Here is a 24,332-nt window from a genome sequence, read left to right on the forward strand (position 1 = left end):
CCGCGGGGGGGGGGGAGGGAGCGGCCGGAGGCTTTTTTGCCTGGGGCGGCAAAAAAGCCAGAGCCGGCCCTGCCCGTACCTGCTGACTTAGGTTCGCAGGGCTCTGGCAAAGGGGCTGCTTAATTGTGGTGTAGACCTTTGGGCTCAGGCTGGACCCTGGGCTCTATGACCCTGTGAGGTGGGAGGGTCCCAGAGCTTGGACTCAAACGTCTACACCTCAGCTGGCATGGGCCAGCCGTGGGTGTCTGTTTGCAGTGACACTGTAGACATACCCACACTGTCTTCCTGATGAATTGGGACTGAGAAAGTTAGAGAACTTGTTGTTGGCAGATTAGGCACTGCAGCCAGCTTGCTACTTTATTCCCAGGCAAATAACTTCTAGGTAGTCAAAATGGTGCCAATGCACATGCAGTGCATACAGTACTGAAAACAACAACAAAATCCAAATTAAAATATCATAGTTAAGAGAATCTAAGTGTCTGAAAGTGCGTATGTGTGAAATGTTCCAGGAGGTGGCTTCATGATTGTGAAATGTACTGTATTCTTTGGGATGAAAGTAAATGTTTTTTCAATTTGAAAAGCGTGAAGGTCTGTAAACAAGAACATGAGTATTTAAAGCTCAGGCCTGTAATTGTTGGTAGCTGATAACCCTGCTTGCACTAGGTTATAGTACATAGCAAAAAGGGGTTAAATCGAAAGAAATAGTACAAAAAAGGGGGAAATGAACATGCGAAAAGGAAAACATACGCGAGGAAAGAAGTGAAAGAATTGATGAGGGAGGAGAAAGATTGGGTGTGTTGGAGAGAGATACATCTAGTGATGAGTCCAATCACATCGGTCCTTAAATTATGTTGCTAACTATAATATACAAGACAAAATAATAAGCATGTATACATGATAAGCATCCCTTATTATACAAGTTACAGTACATTTTTCAGTATATCAACCTTCTCTTTAATTCCAAAGTTGATCTCCCAAACACAGTTGCCTGGAAGCATGTAGAAGTTTACATGGTTGCCAACTTTTCCATGTGATGTTGTTAAAAATGATAAGGGCCCTTGCCGAAGGCAGAAGAGTATGTCATACAGCAGAGGGAAAAGGTGCAAAGGTGTTTTCCTGGTGTAACTTGGAGCATCCTGAAGATTGGGAATTAGCGGTACCTCCTTTTTGCCATGTGATGACTAGCTCTGGGATAATTGTGTTATGTGGCAATATAGAGTGGAGGAATGTAAATTCTCTAACTCATCTGGTCTGAGTGGTTTGCATATGCTGTGGCACAAACCACTGGACGCATGTGGCTTCCCATTTTGAAGTTTATACTGTAATTAGGAGGTAAGGATGTATAATCAGCTGAACTTGAGCTCCAAATGCAACACTGTGGCCAGAAGGGCTAATGCCTCCTTGGATGTGTAAACAAGGGAATATCGATTAGGAGTGAGGAGATTATATTACCTCTCTATTTGGCACTGGTGTGACTACAACAGGAATATTGTGTCCAACTATGGTGAATTCAGTTCAAGAAGGATGTTGATAAATTGGACAGGACTCAGAGAAGAGCCACAAGAACGATTGAGGATTGGACAACATGCCGTATAGTAAAGGTCTCAAGGAGCCCAATCTATTTAGCTTATCAAAGAGATGTTTAAGGCAGAGGTGGGCAAACTACAGACCGCGGGCCACATCCAGTCCCCGGGACCATCCTGCCCGGCCCCTGAGCTCCCGGACGGGGAGGCTAGTCCCTGGCCCCTCCCCTGCTGTTCCCTCTCCCCCGCAGCCTCAGCACAACGCGCCGCCAGCTCTCTGGGCAGCGTGGCTGGCTCCGGCTGGGCCGCACGGCTGCAAGCTCCTGCTGCTTTGATAAAGCGAGGGGTAGATAAGGGGTTCCGGGGGGCAGTCAGGAGACCGGGGGCGGTTGGATGGGGGGATGGGGAGCAGGGGCGGTTGGATAGGCGTGGGATTTGGTGGGGGGCTGTCAGGGGGCGGGGGTGTGGATCGGGGTTGGGGCAGTCGGGACAGGGAGCGGGGTGGGGTTGGGTAGGGGGTGTGATCCTGGGATGGGGCGGACAGGGGACAAGGAGCAGGGAGGGTTGGATGGGTCGGGTGTTCTGAGGGGGGCAGTTAGGGGGTGGAGGCCAGGCTGTTTGGGGAGGCACGGCCTTCCCTACCCAGTCCGCCATACAGTTTTGCAATTCCTATGTGGCCTCGGGCCAAAAAGTTTTCCCACCCCGGTTTAAGGGGTGACTTGATCGGTTTGTATGTACCTACATGGGGAGCAGAAATTTGGTAATAAGCTCTTCAGCCTAGCAGAGAAAGGCACTCCATGTGCAAGAAAAATTATTTCATAGATAATTATCTTTGCCATTGGTAAATCCAATAGGATAGTACTGTAATATAGCAGTGCTCATATGATACAAAGATGATTTTACTGAGATTTACGTTAGAAAACAATATTACTGTTTGAGATTGGGATTATTCTTTAACATCTAATTGATAATCATAGACTGTCTTTACAGACCTAGATCTAAACCTTTGCTTCATAACTATTAATTCCACATTTAGGGTCTGCAAAAGAACTAAAATAAGTTTCTTCTTTTAATGTGTGGTAGTATCTGTAATACTAATTATCATTTTTGATGAGCTCTCCTTGTGTACTTCTCCAGTCTGTCAAGTTCTCCTCTGTGATAGCCTGATGTTACCAGGCGACTGCAATTTCTGAGTGACCATGCCAACACTTTTTTTTAAAAAATCATTTGTAATTTAAAAAAAAAAAAACTGTTGTGAACATTATTGCATCTTTTGCTACATGGAGAACTTAACATGAAGTGAGACATTTATATACTCAGTTGTCAGAGGTCTGCTCCAGAATTTCAGGTTACTCTATAAATTCAGTTTCTTCTATGCACCATTACTATAGATAGGGAAACATAAGAAAATGGCTAAAAATTGATTTAGTCATTTTAGGGGAAGATGGAGGGAAGGGGCGATGGGAGAAATTACCAATGTACAGTTAAATTTCACTTAGACTAGAGATTATGTGAATGATTTTTCATAACTCCGCATTGGTGCAGACGTATAGAATGTAGTTATTTAGAAAGGAAATCTTTTTTATATAATGTTATCACAGTGATCCATACGTGGAATTACATAACAAAGGACAATCAGATTTCAACCGTCCTTGCAAAGTATTTTAATTGAGAAGATTCCTGAATAAAATATCTGGTTCTGAATTTTTATAATTCTTAAATTAATGTACTGATTGAAGATTTGAAATTATAAATGTGGTGATTTTAATTCATCTCTCTGATTTATTTTATTTTTTTATTTTTAAATAAAGACTCGAGAGGTCCTCACAATGGACTAAGACTTGCTTTTAAAAAAAATTTCGGGGGGAGGGTGACAGAGAGAAAAAGGATAAACTTGTGGGTGCTGGCACTGGCACAGACTTCCTGTGTGACATTCGGCAAGTCACTCTTACCTTCATTTTACAGATGGAGAACAAAGGTAACATTATTTCCTTACTTCACCAGGGCAGTGAGGATTAATTAATTAATGTATACGAGGTGCTCGGATACTATGGTGAGGAGTCCCTTAGAAAAATCTATAAATAGACAAACAGCAAATGCACTGTGTACTAATGACCTGCAGACACTCCTGCCAAGTACAAAAGAATCAAAACATATGCACATAAATCTTTGTTCTCGATTCCAAGTATTTAAAAGGCTGATGTCTTCCTGCTGTAAACAGCATCTACTCAGAGCAGAGACTTTGGCAAATATAAGCAGATATCAATTTAGTGGTGGATTATTTTTTAAAGTATGGCATATTTTTCATATTCCAGTTTGAGCGCTAACATTTTTACTTTTGAGCCTATAGATCAGACGCGGGCAAACTATGGCCCGCGGGCCACATCTGGGCCACCTGAGCTCCCGGATTGGGAGCCTAGTCCCTGGCCCCTCCCCTGCTGACCCCCCTGCCACGCCACCCCGCGGGCCGCACTCTGGCCCACCGCTCCCACTGGGCAGCGTGGGGAGCGCAGCTGGCTCTGGCTGGGTGTCGGGGCTGCAAGCTCCTGCTGCTGGTAAGGGGGCGGGGAGCGGAGGGTCTTGGGGCAGTCAGGGAGGAGGGGACAGTTGGATGGGGCGGAGGTTCTGGGGGGCGGTCAGGGGATGGGGAACAGGGAGGGTTGGGAGTGAGAGTCCCGGGGGGCCTGTCGGGGGTGGGGATATGGATAGGGGTCGGGAGGGCAGTCAGGGGAGGTTTGATAAGGGGGTGGGATCCCAGGGGACAGTTACGGGCGGGGGGGTCCCGGGAGGGGATGGTCGGGGATGAGGAGCAGCGGGCGGTTGGATGGGGGGGTGGGAGTCCCAGGGGGGCTATCAGAGGGCACGGGTGTGGATAGGGGTCAGGGCAGTCAGGGGACAAGGAGCGGGGGGGGGTTGGATGTGTTGGAGGTTCTGAGGGGGGCAATCGGGGCGGGAAGTAGGTGGGGGAGGATAGGGGATGGGGCCAGGCTGTTTGGGGAGGCACAGCCTTCCCTACCCAGCCCTCCATACAGTTGCGCAACCCTGATGTGGCCCTTGGGCCAAAAAGTTTGCCCACCCCTGCTATAGATCTCATATTTAACTCATGTGCCCCTCCACTGAATAAAGTCTCCAAACAGCCTATAATGTTCCTTTAACATAAGAACCAAGTGGCAAGATCCCTGTTAATATGCATCCGTAATTACAGAAATGGCTCCTCCAGGCAAATTGAACCACTTTTAAAATTCCCAGAGATATCAGCTACTCAGTAGAAAGAAAACCATCCTTTGTTGGACTGTACCTCTTGGACCTCTCTTGTTGATGGCGGCTTATCTGATTCAGTGTTTATCCAGAGAAGAGAGCCTTTGGTAATTCACCAGATATTACGGCTAGGTGACTGTACTTGCTGTGTGGCCATGACATTAGTCTTGTTTGGGTATTCTTAAACTTGTGGGGCAGGAGGGAAAAGGGGGTTTGTGAGCTGGGACTCTTGAGAAACAAGAGTGCTAACATTTGGTTGTAAAATTTTAAGCAGCTTGGCTGTGTAGAACTGATGTCTTATTTCAGAAACTGCCCTCCTCGCTGTCGCAAGGACCTTCATTCTCCCCCCTCATTGCCCCCAAAATAGATTAGGTAGGTTCATGGAATGTTTGCTTTCAGGAAGCCATAGCTTTAAACATGTAGTATCTATAGTATTGATTAGCCCTTGAATGACAGTCTTCAAAGCACTTTACACTTAATACCCACAACACTCCTCAGTTTTTTTCCTGAAGGGAGCCAGGGAGGTTGAGAGATTTGTCCTGGATCAGAGGGAGTCAGAACAGGATTTCAGCTCCTTACTCCCTTGCGCAGTCCGTTTAAGTAGGCCCTTGTCTCTCTCAGAACACTCCAGAATCTTCAAGTTTTCTTTTGAACTTCTAATTTTTTTTTTTATTTTCTGCTATTTTCATTGTGGAAAACCCTAGTGTAAATACAAGCCTTCAGTGGGATGCCAGAGACGTTCTTCTTGAAGTTGACGTTTCAGAGACAAACTGCGCACATTTCTGACTCTTTCTGACTGTTTTGAACTCAATTTAGGGCCTGAAAAATCCAGTTGTACTCTTTCCTTTTCAGGGTACGTCTGCACTGCATCTGGGAGGTGTGATTCGCAGCATGGGTAAGGAGACTTAGGCTAGCTCAGCTCAAGCTAGAATGCTAGAAGTGGCCGTGCGGACCTTGCAGCAATGCAAGGTGGGGGCAGGGCCTGGGGCAAAGCAGAGGGTTAAGCACCCCCTGGGCCCTCAGGAAGCTGGTGCCTATAGCTCAGGTGACTAGCTCAATTCACTGCCCGTGTTGTAGTGTCAACACTGCTATTTTTAGTGTCCTAGCTTGAGCTGAACTAGTGCAAGTCTGTCTATCTGTGCTGGGAATCACAACGACCTACTGCAGTGGTAGATATACCATCATAGGTCACAGAGATACTGCCGGCCAGATTATGGCCTACATCTCTGCAGATTCACTGAATGCTACTGGTCTGGTCTTTACTCCTTACCTGTGAAATGAGCATATTGGACTTGAAGCCAATAGGATGAGGTAATCTTGGAACCATAACGGTCCAGTTCTTTCAGAGTTATGTTTCTGTATGTCATTGCCCTTTACATCCCATCAGAATGGTTACGGAACAAAATCCCACTAACTCTTTCAGTACATTTTCTGTACTGATGAATCCAGACACAGTTCTCAGTTTTAGATTCTTATTAATTTGCATATTTATTTATTTATATCAATAGTTTCCTATTTGTGAGCTCTTCTCTAATTAATTGTTACAGAATAGCTGCTTATGTGCTTTGCTCAGGACTCTAATTGGGGTAGAGAACCTGTGTGTGTGGTGGGGTGTCTATCTTCCATCAACAAGAAACCCAGAGTGCTCTTCCTAGTTTACTTACAGGGGCTGGCTTTGTCTGTCTGTCTTAGTATCAGCCTCTGGCTAGTAGGTGTCTAATTACACCTCTACCCCGATATAACACGACCCGATATAACACGAATTCGGATATAACGCGGTAAAGCAGCGCTCCGGGCGGGCGGGGCTGTGCACTCCGGTGGATCAAAGCACGTTCGATATAACGTGGTTTCACCTATAACGCGGTAAGATTTTTTGGCTCCCAAGGACAGTGTTATATCGAGGTAGAGGTGTAGTTTAAAAACCCTTCTCTCCTTCTTCCCATGATTGCTGGGAAGAAGCTGCTTTTCTTATTTCCCCCCAACGGGGATGGGGGGATAAATGCACTTCCTCTTACCCATGTTGCTGTACTCAGCCTCCTATCGGCTGCTGATCTTGGGTCATATATAATATAAGAAATTTTACTAGCTCCAGTTCCTTTCTCAGCTGCCAGTGCCTTTCTGTCCTGCATATTTCCTTTCATACTGTTCTGCAGCTGAATGGGGAGCAATTCATGTTTTTGGCTGCCAAGTTCTGTACAGCTCAGTGTGAGACACTTCTTGATGGTGAGAACAAATCACTGAATAGTGGGATAATTGTGTGGGAGATGAACCTGATCTCACATGCAGGTAGAGATGTTGGAGGAAATAGGATCAGCTGAGAGGGGCCAGGTTGACCATAAGGAAGAAGGACTGAGAAGCAGGCATGACCAGAAACCTGTCTGGAGCATTAGGGTTGGTGGAGGGAGACTGGAGAGAAATTTGAGAGAAGCTAGGAGAGCCTAAGGCAGCCTCTCACTTCACTCTGCCTCTGACCTTCTATCACCTGCCTTTCAGCCCCTGTCCTCTCCCTGTAGCCCGTACCTGCTATCCTGCCACGCCCTCCCCCACACCTCTGCAGTGTTCTCTACACAGCTGACTTCCACCACCCCCTATATTGTGTCCTCCTGGGGTCCAGCAGCGGAAGCGTTGAATGTGAAGAGACACTGCCTGGCTGCCTTTGATTAGTGCACTTCAGCATCCCCCTCTCACCACTTCTCCCCTTGTCCTCCCCCCTCCAAAAAAAAAAAAAGCATCTGGAAAGAGGAACTGCTAGGGAATTCCTGTTGTCTGTCTGAAGCACTGCTGGGTGAGGGAATCCAATTCATGAGTGTGTGACGGGTAGAACTGTCTGAAATTTTTCAAGACTGAAATTTTGGCAAGCAGCAGCAGCCAAAAAAAAAACAAACAAACCCAAAACCACCACAACAACTTTTGCACAAATGTACTGCTTTTTAACCAGCTCTAGTATGTGTCTCCTGTGAGCTGGCATGACACTTGACAACCTGGAGGGGGAGAAGTGATTTTGATGTAATATGTAACATTTACCATTAATCTCAAATAAAGAGGTTTTATTTTTTTGACCTGAGACGGTCTTTGAGTCTCGAAATGAAAACTGTATCTTTTACTGCATCTTGTGAACAGCACCTGAAAAAGTGCATACACTCAACAAAGTCCTTACTGAGAATGTGAATGTACTGTTTCTTTTTCATTTCTAGTAACAAATAAACTTGCCTTTAGGAAAGTGAACTGTTCTCACAACTTATAAAGATAAGTAGGATTCAGCCATTTGTGTGGATGTAGGAGTCAGCCCTTTATTTAGTGTTATGCAGACTCCATACCAAAGGGGTATATGTGCCTAGTTATTTTCCCTTATGAAAAGCATGTGGGATTCACGCTGCACATTCCTTCCCAATCCATCTTGCTCATTGTGTAGTCTGGAGATCTTATTTTTTTTTCAAAATCAATTGGTTAGAATAATGGCATGAATAAGATGCCAAACTGTGAATTAGTTTCAAGCTTATGGGATTAACGGATAATTGGTTTAAAAAATAATAGCCCAGAGTTCAGACTTTCAGAGATAAGGAGACAGATAGACTTAGTTTACCATAATGTACCATTCCACTGGCATTAGTACACTACTTCGCATTGTGAAAAGTGTTTGTGTAAATATTTAATTGTTCATCTTGGGGGGAAAAAAATAGCTCACTACTGGAAGCTCAAGTCTGTTAAATTCAGATGGGGCATCTATTCTGGGCTTAGCTGTGGACCTTTCCTGGCAGTGATCAAGAAGTCATTTACAACTCTTGTTCTGTTCAGTTGAAACCAGAAGGAGCCAATTCATAGAAGAGGTTAACTGCCCTTCAGGGACAGGTGTAAGAGGCTTTGTCAGACTGATTCCTCTAACCCTGAATCCTACATGCCAACCAGCTGTTTTTAACCTCTTGCCGCCTTCTGTCACTCCTCCTCGGGAGGGTGTGTCTGAGGTAATCATTAGAGCTCTCATTCAGTTCACATTTTGTGGGCTTTAGTTATGCTAGTTTTAGAAGGCAATATGATCTCTGTGTACCTTCTAAGGTATTGGGATGAATCTGTTAGGTCTTCGGATATTTGGCTGTCCTTCTCTCTTGCCTCACCCTATTTCCAAAACATGAGCCATCTAGTTCAGCTGTTGTGCAGTCTTGTGGTTCTCTTTTTGGGCCCTGTATCAAAGGCCACATTTGAATTAAACAAGAGTGAGGTTGGTTGTACTATCATTAAACACCTCTAGCACCACACCTTCGAGCTGCCAAAACTTTCCAGGGCCCACCTTCTCCCAGAACCAGATGCCTTAATATAACCCTAATACAGTCCCCACCAAAAAACCTGATCAACAGTTGTTTGCTTAAGTGCAAAACCTGCCTTGCAAACCCTTAAGAGCAAAACAATAACCAGTTAAGGGAACCGTCACTAACCCAGCTTAACTGCTGCTCTCCTACACATTACACTAATCCATTTCACAGGTAGTTCTTTGCACCTCCACAAGAAGCTCCTTCGTACATACGAAGAAATACAATACGGACAAAACCCCCTCTAATCTGCACCATAATGCAAAACCTCAACTCTCACCTCAGCAGTGTTGAGGCATGAACTACGTACAGATGTACATTGGCTAAAGAGAATACTTTATAAATGGGAAAACACGAGGTCATAGTTAAGTTTTTGTGTTCGGTCGAGTTCAAGGAATTTTGTGTATTGTTTCTCTGTGTGCAAGGGAGATTGTTGTGGAGTAACTCAGTGCAACCTTAAGTATGGAATTGCTACTGTCTCCATAATTGTGGCCTTTAATTTTTTTTTCAAATATAAGAGCTTTTGAAAACTTTGCCATAAACTTAATAAAAAAGCTGTTTACCTTCATAGCTGTGGAGTTGTTGGTAGCTGTGACATCACAGCATGGTCCATTTTGGGGAGAAAAAAGTGGAGTTATTAGAAGTTATGTGCTGAGTACCCGCTCTTCTTGTTTGTTCTGGGCACTAAGGGTAGGTCTACACTGGAATAAAAGACCTGTGGCAACTGATTTGGGCCAACCGTGATTGTTAAATTGCTGTGTAGCTGTACCCTCAGTTTACAGTCCAACTTCTAGGTCAGTTGTCATGCATTATTTTTATATGGCCTCATTTTAAAAGTTGGTTTCTTATTATAGCTCCAGTAAATACTTTTTTACAGCAGGGAAGTGAAAAACTTGGCATTTTCCTTGCAGCTGACTACCTTCCTCATCAAGCCACCTCAGTTTCTCTCTGCCACTTGAAAACAAATTGATAATTTATGTAGGGCATTTTCCTGATCTACAGAATCCTATTATAAGAGCATTTTGACAATGTGTGCCTCAAGAATTCATGAAATCTCTCTGCAGCCTGCCCAGTTCTGGCTGTGGTCTTCACTGAAAATTTTATTTATATATTTTTATATATATATAATTTGCTATCTGTAAAATTCCAGTGGAGATAAGACACAAGTAGTTTTACCCCAGTGTAGTTAGTCAAAGTCGACCCTAAGCCCCTCCCACCTGGGGTCCTCCTCAGTATAGCTAGTCAAGGTAAAAACTAGTGCCTTTTCTCAAGTAACTCAATGTGGACTCCTAGTGATTGCAATATAAAAATGCACCTATTCTTTCAATGAAGACATAGCCTTACTTCCTTCCCTATTCTGTTTACAGTTTTGTGATGCCTTTGGTTGTGGCACCAATGAAAGTCCTGAGATTTTGGAGGTAGTCCAAAACCTCTTTGTTCTCTCCTTCAGTGTCATTCGTGATGCTTTGCCAGCCTTTCCTCTGACCCTTTCTCTTACTTTTGCTCTTCCCCAATCCCATTATCCTGTAGATAATACTAGCCTTGATACTCCCTTCCTTTCCTTTCCCACACCTGCTCCTGTGCAGTTATCCATGCAGACACCATGCCCAAAATGCCGTCCCAGAGCTTATTTCATAGTCCATAACATTGTCCTAATTTAAAATCCCTCCTATAAAAACTCGCTTATGCAGTATTTCCTACAAAAAAGGATTCACTTGCTTTTCCCCTATCAGAGCCTCAATGGTGCACACATAACTGCATTATAGTATTGCACTAACCCTTCTTCCCCTCCTCCACAGCCTTTTTTATTTTGTCTCCACATGGGGTCACTGTGGAAGGCCTTAAATCAGGGGTTCTCATAACAAATTTTTTGGTGGCCTCATTGCTGGTGGCTACGCTGACAATTTTCCCTAAAATACTTAATTAACTTTAGGAAAAACAAATAAATATGCACATACATATTTGCAAATCATTGTAATTTATTGAATCTTTTTGCTGACTCAGTAAAAATAATATACAGTTGTGTCTATTGTTTACTGGACCTAAACAGAATAGAAACACAAATAAGGTGCTCAGCAGGTTCTTGTCTTTGGTGTTGTTCCTTTTGCTTTTTTGGTTGCTTTTTTTAAAAAGACTTGCTAGCTAGTAAGTCTGCTGCTGTGAAAAGTGAGCCCGGGGACAAATTAAGCCTTGGATGGGGAGGTCAATAAGGGGAATGTGGGGACTAGAGGGGATGCATAATGGGCCGGCAGAGGCAGCGGGGGTCAGGGGCGATGTGGGGGTGAGCCTCACAGCTGGGGTTTGTAGTCCTGTGGCCAGAGCCTGTTGCCTGCCACCCCAGGGCTGGAGCCCGACTCTACATCCCCAGGAAGGTGGGGAACTTACTAACTGCCTGCTCCTCCAGTATTTGTCTCTCCAGAGGGGGGCATGGTCCAACCCCGGCTGGTGGCCTGGGGGAGGGACCACTACTTTACTGCTCCTCACACCACTGCCCAGGAGGCTGTGGCCACAAGAAAAGCCCCTGGTGGCCGCGTGTGGCCACGGTGGCCGCATGGGAGAAACGCTGCGTTTAAAGCCTTGTAAATGTTGTTGTAAGCTTTGTCTTCTATATATCTCTGTAAAGCACCCGTCACACACTTGGGTGCTGTAAACAAACAAATAAGAGCCCTAAGGAATTGCATACAAACCTGAAGCTACGTTGTTGTACTTGAGTGTCCTTTATTTGGCAGACTAGTTCATTAACCACCACTCCAGGACTAAAGCAGCCTACAGGCAATTGAGGTCACTGCAGAAACTTTTTGTATTCCGCAGCATATGCTAATACCATAACTGAACAAGACTTTTCTCCCCCTAAGAATGAAGGAATTTGTGTATTTACCTTGAGGCTTGTTGTGCAAGGACTTCTGGAGAGACTTAGACTTTATTAGATTCTGTGTCTTGCTTATTAGGCAACTCGCCCTTCATGTTCAGCTTTCCCAAAACACCTAAAATTGCCTAGTGCCTAATTCAATCTTCTTAATAATTGGGGGATTTCTCTTTTCTCAGTTCATCTCACACTCCCTTTCCTAGTCAAAAGTATTAAGAAAATACAAGGGACCTGACACTCTTAATATAATCACATAAGCACTGAACAGGTTCCGAAAAACAATTTCAATAGTGAATAGTTTCACCAGACTGATATTCCATATCTCTGTATCTCACTATAGAAATAGAAAAGCTGACATCTGTTTGTTTACATTGCATTGTATTGTGGCTTATATCCAAAAAGAGAGATTCTCTCTCTCTCTCTCATTTATATACTTGTGTGTATATATGTATGTATATAAATAAAAAGAGGGTTAAGGTTGCCAAGGAAAGCATTCAGAATTAAGAAATGCCACTTGTGATGAATCAGTCTTCTCCCCATGATACAGTCTTTAAGTGATCATGTGCTGTTTTTAATGCAGGATCCTTTCCTCATCCAGTGCCCTGGTTGGATACTGCTGTAAATAAGGCAGCTAACTGTACAATCTTTGTCTTTGATATTCAGCAATGGTCAACTGCCTCATACACTGCACACCACCCAACCCTTCAGGCTGGGGTCCATAGGACCCCTTTCTTGCTCACTGTACATTGTACAGTTTCTTTAATGAATAAAGCATTATATCATATCCACTTTGACAAATCATAATTCAGTGACTGCTGATATGGTTTACTCTATTCTATGATGTGTGTGGGATTGGTATATAGAAGGGAAGTATATTAGCTGATCATCTTTTCATATAACCACAGATATATCTATTTGGAGTATCTCACAATATGATATACTGCATGCTCTTTGTTTATTTGACACGCATGATTCAAAACTTTTCCCTTTAATAGCACAGGAGAGCCTCATCTAACTTCATCAGTTTTGTTTGACTCATACAAAGGGTTCTGATCACTTGGCATGTATAAAGTGACCTGTTTTTAGAATAAATAAGTTTTTAGTATAGATTTAATGAAGTCTAATTTTGTTAGTTTTAAATTTCTTATTATTAGGATGACATAAAAATTGAGAAATAATTAATGGTTTGTTGTTAAATGGCACTATAATGTTCTCTCTCTCTCTCTCTTTTTTTTTTTAGCTGTATGGGGCAACTTTATCAACATGAGGTAATACATTATTTTGTACCAGTATCTTTATCTGAAACGAGGTTATTTCCGCTACCATCCTATCATGCAACAATAGGAAGAAATCAGAAAAAGCAGCTCACAAAGTTGTTGAAATGTCAGCTCTTAACAGTGGTACATGTAGAATCCATTCCTGTAATAAAAACACCTTCAACATCAGAGAAGTACCATAGGGCTGTGGATGTCCTCACTGGCAGGGGACAAGAAATGCTGAGTTTCCTCCTCCTCATCCACTGGAGTGGAAGGACATTCCAGGATAACCAGCAAAGGATTTGTACCTCCTTAACCCTTTGGAGATGCCTTAACTGCAGAGTTAGATGAACTATTGCCTGTAATGCACCTTCTGTTCGCACAAGGAAAAACCTCTATCCAAGGCCTGAGGGTGCTTTCAGACTAGGCTAGCAGACACGTCTGAGGGTATAGGCTTTAGCTTAGGCTGGCAACCCGCCTATTTTGCAATGAGACTGCAGGCAAAGCAAGCCCAGTTGCTGTTAGTCCTCCAGTGCTTTCCTCCAGTTTCACCTGACCTGAACTTCCTTGTCTGCCTCCTGGCTTTTACTGAACTGTTAGTCAACTACATTGACTCTGCATTTTAACCCTGCATGTGCCTGTTTCATTTCTGCTGCGTTTTCCACAGCATTTGAACAGAGGCGCTATCTGAGTAAGTGCGGTACGAATCACATTGTGGTTTGCCAGCTGAATTCCTTAATAACCTTCCCATTAAAAGTTCTTGCTCTCAAATACTGTTTGCTTATGCCTTCAGAGCCATTTGCATTAATAATGAATAGCTTCTCTCGGAAGTTATTTACATGAAGTATTAGTCTCATGTCACTGCCACAGACAGCAGCTCCATGCTAGGGGTAGGGGGGGGGAATGCATCCTGTGAATGAATTCCAGTTTAATGGACCATTAAGAATAATAGAACAGCCCACCAGAAACCCATCCTAGCACACATGCTAGTACAGCACCATCGTGGACCCAGCCACCCAGGTCTGACACAGGTAGGGCTTTATGGTGGTGACGCTCCATTCGGGCTCATTCTACGGTGAAGGCATATCCTCAGATGTGTGGAAGATTCCTGCCGCCACTCCCTCAACACCTGCTACCTTGAATCAGGGAGAGTTCACTGTGTGGTGAGGCAACCCAAGGAAACTAATTTTGATTGAGAAAGCATGATCTTGTGTGGGAATATCCCCATAGAGTTGTAAGGGAAGGGAGATGAACCTTTAGGGGAGAGACCATCCGCGTAGCCTCCCTCCATAGAAGTGGAGTGCTCAGACCAGCCCTCTGTAACTAAATTGGTATGTTAAGGAAGGGAAAACTCACTTAACATAAAGCTGCAATTGGCCTGTGCTCAAACCTACAGCATGTGAACACACTAAAACAAATTTGACTTTTGAGATTACTTTAAGAACCTTTTAATATGTTGTGTTTTCTATTGAGTTTTTCCTTAATCACTAACCACAAAGGAAAAGATTCTCTGTTCCACAGATGCACGTTCAAAGTTGTGTGCATTGTCTATTTTCAGGAAAATATCTAATACAGTAATTATTGTCAATTACTTAGTTACTCCTGAATAATATTCTAATGCTGCAGTGTTGACCTGTAGTCAGTTTTTGCTGCTGCTGGTACAGTAAATGGCTGTCTTTTGTGAAAAGAGTCTGTAGAACCTGAGTGGCTCTACTCAATATTGCACTCCTTCCTGAGGCAAAATTACTGAAGTCAATGGGAGTTTTGCCTGAGTGAGGCATGCTGGACTGACTGACTTAGTAAGATTTTTTTTTTTTTTTTTAAACAGAATGGTGTGAGGAGGATTGTTGTTCTGATTTCTAACGCTGTGGTGTGTGTGTGTCTACTTAACAAACGACCTTCTGTTTCTCTAGGTGTAATGACGGCAGGTCCCAAGTAAAGGAGCTCTGTTCTACTTGAAAGAACTCCATTTTGCATTGGCCGCCCATGAAACCTCTAGTATGCAAAAACTTGCCACTGTAAATCATGTTGAATAGTTTCATGAGCTGTCTGAAACGAAAATTAAGTTGAAACAAGAACTAATGCAAACTTAAGTGAAATCACGTAGGCTTGGACTACGCTAGCAAATTATGTTGGTATAACTATGTTGCTCAGGATATGGAAAATCCATACGCCTGAGCGACACAGTTATACCGACCTAACTCCTGGTATACGCAGCTTTATGTTGATGGGAGGACTTCTCCCATCAACATAGCTACCACCTCTTGGGGAGGTGGAGTAGCTACACTGACAGGGGAAACCCTTCTGTTGGCTTCACTGAAGCGCTACAGTGGTGCATCTGGAGCCATTTAAGAGTAGGCAAGCCCTTAGCCAGAAGAATGTGTATGCTAAGTGGCTTGCTCAGAGGAAGAACATCACTAATCACTTGAGATGTTTTATACATTTAAATACTAAATTAGATTACAATGAAACCTGTACAAGAGACCAGCTTTATTCTGCAACCTCCTTGTCTTAAGAGGCTACCCTAAAGTATCCCCAAATACATTGGCATGGCTCCACCTTTACCAAGCAACCTTTGTTTAAGTATGTTTTTGTCCATAGAGTGGTTACTTAAAACAATGTTCAGTGTTCTGATTTTGCTTTTAAAAAAATTCAAAGCTGCCTTAAACTTTATGAATTTAAAAAGTTCAAAGCCAAAGTTAGAAATATGTGTCCCAGTTTAAGTCCCATTAATATGTTGATTGGCCTGCCATCTGTGTGGACTGCTATTTTGAGGAGAGGGGCCTCTATCTGATGGAAACTGTGACTGACGGAATTAAATTTTCTATTATGGAGCACTGGAAATCTGCTTCAGTTCTGTGTTAAGTTTTGTAAACTTAATTGTTTTGTTTTTTAACAAAGATAATTTAACCAAAAATATTTATAATTGTAGAACATGGCTCTCATCTAGTGAAAAATTCCAGTGCTTTCTAACAGGAATTCTAATTCTTTGTCTGTCTTTGTACAGGAAATATTTAAGACACACAGAGTGTATGCTTTGGAAAATGGCTGAGTAAAAATGACATCTTCCTACTCAGCTGATGTGGTTTTTGTCTGTATTTAGAGTCAGATCTGATTGCTCCATTGACAAAAATAAGTGTTTACTCCCGATAGCCGCTTTAGAGTCAACCCAGATGAAAGAGTGAGCTGGATTCTACCGTTCCTTGTTCCACAGAACTGTTTACCAGTTCCAGTCAGTTACACTTTTGTATGACTCCACTAACTGCACTGGAATTTCACAGGTTCAGCTGAAGGCATTATTTGGTCCGTAGAATCTTTATTACAGGTGGAAAATGAAGAACCTATATTAACTCTCTGATCCTAGATTGAGTTTGGAAATTCAGCAGTTGGAAAAAATATATTTTATTTGTACACTTGATATGGTCTCATTGAGACAATAAATATGGACCCTCGCAAGCCATTTTAGTCGCGTTTCTTAGTAGAATTGCACTACAAAAATACTTTTGGGGGAGGTGACTTACCCTGTGATGAGTGACTAGATTATTTTTTATATTGCATTGACTTTTTAATATAATGTTGAATCTACTATGTTGATCAAGACTGCTAACTTTGGACCTGATTTAAAGGCCATTAGAGTTAATGGAAAGGCTCCGGTTGACATCAATAAGCATTGGATCAGGCTATGTTGATCATTTGCTCTGTGTTTGTGTGAACACTAGAGAACACATTCTGAAGTAGTAAACTTTTTAAAGGAAATTTAAAAAAAATTAAGAACATATTGGAAATGGCGCTTAGTTGATCTGTTTCATGGCTCTTTTTCCCCAACAGGTCTATTCAAGACAACGGGGATCAGAAAGTTGAAAGTAAGATAGAGGAGGTTAGTTTATTAAGTGGTTAATATCCTCTTTATTTCTGCTTTTTTTACAATTAATTTTCTTTCCAGCTAAAATATTTTACTTTATTATTCTCCCACTAATGTAATCCTCAGCATTTGGTCTCATGTCTGTACTATTCTTCATTAGAGTAGACCCAAACAGCTTCCAGCACTAATCAATGGCTTCCCTCTGTTTTCCCTAAACCTTCATCAGAAGATTATAATTCCAAAGATCCAATCTTGTTTGCCACAGTGTCTTCCTAACTATCCCAGTCCTGCTGGGAAGTGAGCCTTTGTTACCAAGTTTAGGACTGCTGTACTAACTCCTTTCTCTGTCACCCCTCCAAAAAGTTAAGTGTAGTTAACTTTTAACAAGCATTTACCATTTTAAAATTTCCACATGTGCATTGCTTTGTTCTTAACTCTTACTCAGAGTAACCAGTTATATTTCATCGCTGAAATACTATGCTGATGAGCACAACAGAAAAACCTAATAGATTTGTACTAGGTTTCCAGTTCATAATTCCGAAAAATGAAAGTTTAGTGGCATATATAGACACTGTTCTATGACTGACTGACTATTCATTTTTAGGTGAGGCAATTAACAGTGTATTTGATTTACCAGATTTCTTATATCTCAAGAGAACTGTATACCCACTGTTACTTTGGACATGATTTGAAGCCTATTAAATTCACTTGAAGTCTTTTCATTGACTTCAGTAGGGATTGGAACAGGCTCTTAATTAATGTCTTACATGTGTCTTTTTTTCATTTTGGGTACAACTGCAATAGATTTTTTTGGATTTGGAAATGCTGTTTTTAACTTTTTTTTTTTTAAGTAAGATTTACAAATCTGTGAATACCCAAAATGCAAAAGATACTGTAAAATTCCTGAGAAATAAAAGTTCTCTGGAGCTTGCTGAAAGTACCTAGCCCCTAATTATGCCACCTTTATTCACATTGTGTAATACCTTTCTCCATTGGAATCAATGGGATTCTTGTTGAAGTACTACTCAGCATGAGTTACTGAATTAATAAGCCTAAATTATAGTACATAGGGGGGAATAACACAATGCACAGTTCATTTCCATTCCTGGAGGCTTTCAGTTGTCAAAATCGAACCTGTCAGTATTTTTTAAAGTAAGTAAATCCACAGTTTGTTAAAGGGCACTGTGGTGCTAGTGATACTATTTCAGGTGATCCTAAAGAGATGTTGTCAACTTATATTTGGCCCCAAATTTAAATTTTGTAAAAAGCATTTATAAAACCTAAAACCAAAAGAAGTATGTTCAGACTTCATCTTCCTTGTTTAAAACTCAAGCCTTCATTACATGATAAAGAATCTGGAAGTGAAACTAATTTTATTTATTTATCACTGTCCAAGTTCAGAGAAATGCAGAGAGTTAAACAAATAGCATAGATATTAGGAGGCAAATTGCATTTTTAAATTTCTTTCCCTTTAATAATCCAGGGTGGTTGTAACAACCCAGTTGAAGAAATGTGTTTAGAACCTGATTATTTTTTAATGTGTCATTGTCTCTTTAAAACTGAGGCCCTGGCAACTTTTAGTCTTTAAAGGCAATTTTCACAAGAGCTAACAGTGTTAGTCTTGGTGTGATGGCTATATTCTAGTAGGTGTAATTATATTCTGGCTGCCTAAACTTCCCCAACAACTTAAGTTAAATATTTCATGTGTTGTCCTAAACTGTTGTTTACTGTTGCTACATACTTTTTAAACAGCTACTCTGCATGTGCTGCATGTCAGTGGTAGGTGAAGTAATTTCCTGTATTTATAGCAGATTCTTCCTTTTTTTGTAATATGCTTTGGGATCCATTGGCACAAAAGACTCTCTATAAATGTAAGTTGTTCTGATCTTGATGTCTTAAATGAATTTATTTAGATGAGATGTAAAATTGCCACCCCTATTTTTACTCGTATTATAGTCTGAGTAGGCATTGTTTTTCTTTTTCTGAGATGTAAATTCTTGCAACTTCCTTTAAAGAATTACTTTTATTCCTACTTTAGGCTGTTGCACCATTAAGAGAGAAAATCAGAGACCTGGAAAAAAGGTATGTCTGTTCTTGTGGGATTGTGATTCAGTCAGCAGAGCTATGTTTGTTTTGTCCTGAATGAGTCTCAAGGTCTTCAGTAGACTCACGTGAATATTATGTGCTCAGTAATGTTGTACGACTCCTGTTTGTTAGTAAGCACTGAGGCTTGATCAGTACTACACAGGTAGGTTGACATAAGGCAGGTTATGTCGACCTAAATTATGTCAGTGTACGCACTGCAGTCTTTCTCCCGCTGATGTAAGTGCCCTACTACGCCAACATAATAATTCCTCCTCCACGAGAGGCGTAGTGCTTATGTAGCTGTAGTTAGGGCAACGCGGTGTCCGTGTAGACACTGCAGCAGGATAACTGTGTGCACTGGGAGTGGTCTCTTTGAAGTTAATGGGACTACTCACTGTTTGTGAAGTTAAGCTCTTACATAGGGATTTTCAGGACTAAGGCCTATAACAGTACACTTCGGCAGCACTCTGAGCCCACATTAACAGCCTGTATGAAAAGCCCTAAGGTGACGGTGTGTTTTTTGCCTTAAACAATTAAAAAACAAAACAAAAATAAAACCTGTTGTTCAGATCTCTGCTATTAACTCAAGAAGGGTTCAGTTAAGTAAAAAATACGAAGAACTAAAAGATGAATTGCTCACTCTGGATTTAGGAAGGTTTTCAGCATTTGTCAGTTTGGATGAACCGCTGTTCTCAGGGCTATTAGCTTGTCCCCCTCCCATATTTTGAACCCATGCCATATCCCACAGGCTGTACAGTGTCAGTAAGCATGTGAGTGCCCCTGACATGCTGGCTATCACTGTGCCTCTCCCGTGCATGAAGAGTGAAACTGTGTGTTCTGCTCCTGGAATTGAGCATACACAATGCCTGCAAAAGTTTCCAGGATGCTGCACGCTTTGACATGGGTGCAAACGATACCGTGCTCAAATACAGATGTCAGGTTTTATTTTACAGCTGACTTCCAGATTTACTGACCTGCCACTTACAATTTTTGTTCAGAATATGTGACCCTCATTTACTAAATCCTAATATGAACACTGACTTGACAGATCAAACAGGGTGACCTTGTTGGCAACATGCAGACACTGACTACACATGGCCACCAGTAGGTACTGTATCTGCTACTGGTATTTTTATTAAACTGTAGTCATGAATGAATGGTTTAAAAAAAGTCCTATACATTCTCTCTTGTCTTCAACTGATTGTTATGAAACTAAGTACAGTAGAATCCTGTTTATCTGAGCCTTCATTATCCGGCTGTCTGTATTAACCAAACCACCAGTGCATAAAGGAATATGAGTAATTGATGCTTCAGCCCCGGATGGCGCGACTTGGGCTGTCAGCCTGGGGCTGAAGCTCTTTGCCCATTCTCCTAATTATCCAAATTTCTCATTATCTGATCCAGTCTTGGTCCCAGTTAGATTGGATAAACGGGTTTCCACTGTATTTGTTTCATTTTTAGCAGTAGCAGAAGTGTTTTAGTGGGTTTTTTTATCTACCTGACTTGAGCTGCTGTCTGTTCTGTCCTTCGTGGATGGCCTGTGTGACATGGCTTGATCAGTATTAATTTTTGAGTAGTGTTACATTTTGGTGCAATATGTCAAATTGAGATCTATTTCTTTTTGCATCAGAGCCAGTAGATTATTCAGCCTTTGGTGAGGATGCACATGAATGACTTTGCATTTGGAGTATGTGTGCAGTATATTGTTAATGGGTTATATTTCAGATGTCATTGTGTGCCTGCCATTGAGGGGGAAAATACGTACATGTACCCCTCTCCACACACCCGATTTTGGCATTGTGAAATCACAAGAGATGAGCCTGACTCTCCACTCTTGTGTCTGTGTAGTTATTCACACTCTTGCAAAGCGAGTGTAAAATGCTATCCACTGGTGAATTCTGATCAGGTAGCATTTCACACTCACTTTGCAAGGACGTAAAGAGCCACACAAGGGCCCTTTGAGTCTGTAATTGTTAGAGGATTGAGGCTGATGAATAGTGAGCTTTTAAAGCTAATTCTTCACTACTGGTTTTATACGTGTTGTGTGAAAAGTGCTTATCTTGTACAATCCAAAGGCAACCCCATCCTCATGGTTCTGGGGAGGAGGAAATGAAGGCGTTCTTTAATACTTAGCCCCTGAGAAACTTTTGTTAATTTATCTGGAGTGAACTTTCAGAGTTCATATCATTATCAGAGTGGCATAGTGATCAAAAACAATCACTAGCAATCAGGAAAATCAAAGTTAAACCTGAAAAGAGCCAATTAATTCAAAGCATGAAAATGTCCAGTGAAAGGATCCAAACAACCAGAACTGTGTTCCCTGTACTGGTGACCTGAGGACAAACCTATGGAGACATCCTTGTGCTCAGGGAAGGAATGGATTCCATTATTTTCCCTACCTCATCCCCCCGTTTGGATCAAAGAGGTTTTGTTACCATTGGAGAACACCTTGATGGTGAGGTATTTGTGTGTGGAGAGTCTGCAGCCAACCTCCAGGCATGGGAACGTTTGAGGGTTCTGCTGCTGCCTGGTTTCCACGCACAGGAAGCTGAAGATAGTATCACATGCATTCTGAGGGTGAAGGGTTGAAGATGCCATTCAAGTACACAGCATCTGTTCTCATAGGTGCCAACTTTCCCCGGCGCCGATGGGTGCTCGTGTCCCCCCACCGTGGCCCTGCCCCGACTCCACCCTTTCCCTGCCCCGCCCCCATTCCAACCCCTTCCCCAAAGTCCCCACCCCAACTCTGCCCCCTCCCTGCCCCTATTGGATCCCTTCCCCAAATCCCGGCCCCGCCTCTTCCCCGAGCGCTGGGAGCTAGGGGGGAAAAGCGGGCATGCGGTGCGCTCAGGGGAGGAGGCGGAGGTGAGCTGGGGCAGGGGAGGCGGGAAGCTGCCGGTGGGTGCTAAGCACCCACCAATTTTTCCCTGTGAGTGCTCCAGCCCCGGAGCACCCATGGAGTCAGCGCCTATGTCTGTGCTCTGCCTCTTGGAGATCCCCATTGAGACAGGGTTGTGGATGAGAGGTAGTTGAGGCATGGTGCTTCAGACCCCAGGACATGGTGTCAATCCAGCGGCATTCTGTTTGTGTACGGATGAAAAAGTAATCTATCAAGGAGAATTCTTGGCATATATGCAGTTCCGTTCGCTCCACTGACTTATCTCATCCACAAGTTGCAACATGCAAACTAACTGGAGAGGAAGGGTGATGAATATTTGAGTTACCTTTTATGACATTTATTTAAGAATTACCTGAGCTACTGAGGTATTGGCAAGATTAAACTGCTGCTTAACTGAAACTCAACACAACCTTACTTGTTGCTCCCATAATACAGCACACAAACAGGTGAAAAAAAAACATTGAGAGGTGATAACTCAGTGTCCGTAATTCTTTATGCTCTTGAGCATCAATTGTAAGCTTACTATTTTCAGGCCTAGTAGTTTTGCAGAAAATGAGAATCCCTGGCAAATGTGTTTTATTTTAGTCCTCACCCCCCCATCCCAGGAACGTCTGCTTTTTGTGTTTATGGATGAAGAGTGCAAAAAATGGTATGTGAAATGGTAACACACAACCCTCCAAAGCAATGGTAGTCTTCTGAGTCATCGCTGGGAAAACATCCTTAACTCTCACGTTATGTCGCTCTGTGAAAGCTATCCTAATTTAAAAACAAAATTTCCTTGACTTTCTGGTTTTAAATTTTACATAAATGAAATGTAAAGGAAAAGTAGATACACAAAGGAAAAGTTGTTGTCAGTCACCTAAATAAATCTTAATTTAGTTTTTCTTCTTCCTGTTTTGAAATGTTCTGTAGTTTCACCCAGAAGTATCCACCAGTGAAATTTCTATCAGAAAAGGACCGTAAAAGAATTTTGGTAAGTCAGTATTTCATCAGGGCTCATGCTCTGGAAATAAGAGGGATTGGTTTAGAATTGTGTAAAACTTAATTAGGGTCACAGGATTAATTAAAAGAAAGACTTTTATAATTGCATTGTGCAGCTTGATATGTGCTACATAGGTTCAGGAGCAACTACTCTAATTCCTTTCACCCTGTGGTGGCGAGGTGCTGAGTCACAGCATGTGGATAACAGGCTTGGGCTCTGGATTGGCAGTGTGACTCGTTAATTGGGTTTCCGCTGTCAGCCTACAATATCTTGGAACTACATTAGCTTGGCTCTAAGGTGTATTTTTTCAGAAGGGTCCTTGTCCATGTTCCCAGCTGGTGGAAATTTTCTGACATTGGGATTCTTCTGAAGAGGGGCAGTGGTTTAGAAAGTGCAAAGTGTTGGAAAAACCTGTCTGACTGAGGCTTGGCGAGAGAGCCTAACGTGGGGCCAGATTCCTAGATGCCCTGTGGTCCCTTTTGCACAGTCATAGAGCAGACATGACACAGACAAACATAAAGATAGAGGAATACGCCAGGCTTAGGGAACCTGTGTGTGCGAGGAGATCCTAGAGAGCATAGAAAACATTCCAGGGTGCACCACAGAAAGAAGAGGGCATGTTGTGACAGGGCGTTCTGATGCTCCAGGGAATCTGTCCTGCTGCAGTGGCCCATAGATGCCATTGAAACAGGGTGGAGGTGAGCTCTGTCTTTAGGTTCCTTGGTTCCCTGTGCAGGTTCTTGCTGTGGTGCAGGGATGAACTTGACTATGGATTCTAAGAACGTACAGAACAAACAGATTCCATATCATGGGCAAATACGTGGTCCAAGTTTTTGCTGCTCTGGTAGGGAGTGGGGCATAGTACAGATCCCTATTTAGTGCTCTTATGCTTAACTTGTCTAATGTTCGCTTTGATCTCAACTCCTTCCCATTTAGAAAATTCAATGGAATGAAAACAAAAGGCTTGTTTTCTCTCTTAAAAATGAAGTTCCCAGAGCATGGGTAATGGCTTACATATGAACAAAAATTCTTCTGTATTCTCTTTTCAGTATATGCAAAGTTTAATAAAGAAGTGAACAATAGTTAAGAAAAGCCTGTGCAAAGAAAAAGGCCAGTGATCTGAAACCAGTACCTTTTGACAGTTGTCTATCTGTAGTTGAGAAAGGTTTGAGGGCTGTATTATAAAGCCTGCTCTAAAGCTCCGTGACAGTAAATGGAATGGCTACAGTTGACTTTAATCAGCTTTGGATCAGGCCGATAGAGACTGACTTGACTTCGGACAGAATGGCCAAGGCCT

The 24,332-nt window shown here is 42.4% G+C and overlaps 1 protein-coding gene across 2 annotated transcripts in view; it reads left to right on the top strand.

Moving 5' to 3' along the window:
- Positions 1 to 24,332, top strand: part of UXS1 (UDP-glucuronate decarboxylase 1) — a 100,651-nt gene that overhangs the window by 9,604 nt on the left and 66,715 nt on the right. Inside the window, exons 2-5 of one of the 2 annotated variants that reach the window (XM_024215287.3) lie at positions 13,192 to 13,219; positions 17,036 to 17,084; positions 19,108 to 19,151; positions 22,966 to 23,026. In XM_024215287.3, the coding sequence (XP_024071055.1) occupies positions 13,192 to 13,219; positions 17,036 to 17,084; positions 19,108 to 19,151; positions 22,966 to 23,026 (182 nt within the window). Of the gene's footprint in view, positions 1 to 13,191; positions 13,220 to 17,035; positions 17,085 to 19,107; positions 19,152 to 22,963; positions 23,027 to 24,332 lie in introns of those variants that run through there. The other variant, XM_024215288.2, reaches the window with a different exon arrangement.

The sequence above is a fragment of the Terrapene carolina genome, unplaced genomic scaffold (genome assembly GCF_002925995.2).
Source record: "Terrapene carolina triunguis isolate 2854851 unplaced genomic scaffold, T_m_triunguis-2.0 Scaffold21, whole genome shotgun sequence".
NCBI lineage: Eukaryota > Metazoa > Chordata > Testudines > Emydidae > Terrapene > Terrapene triunguis.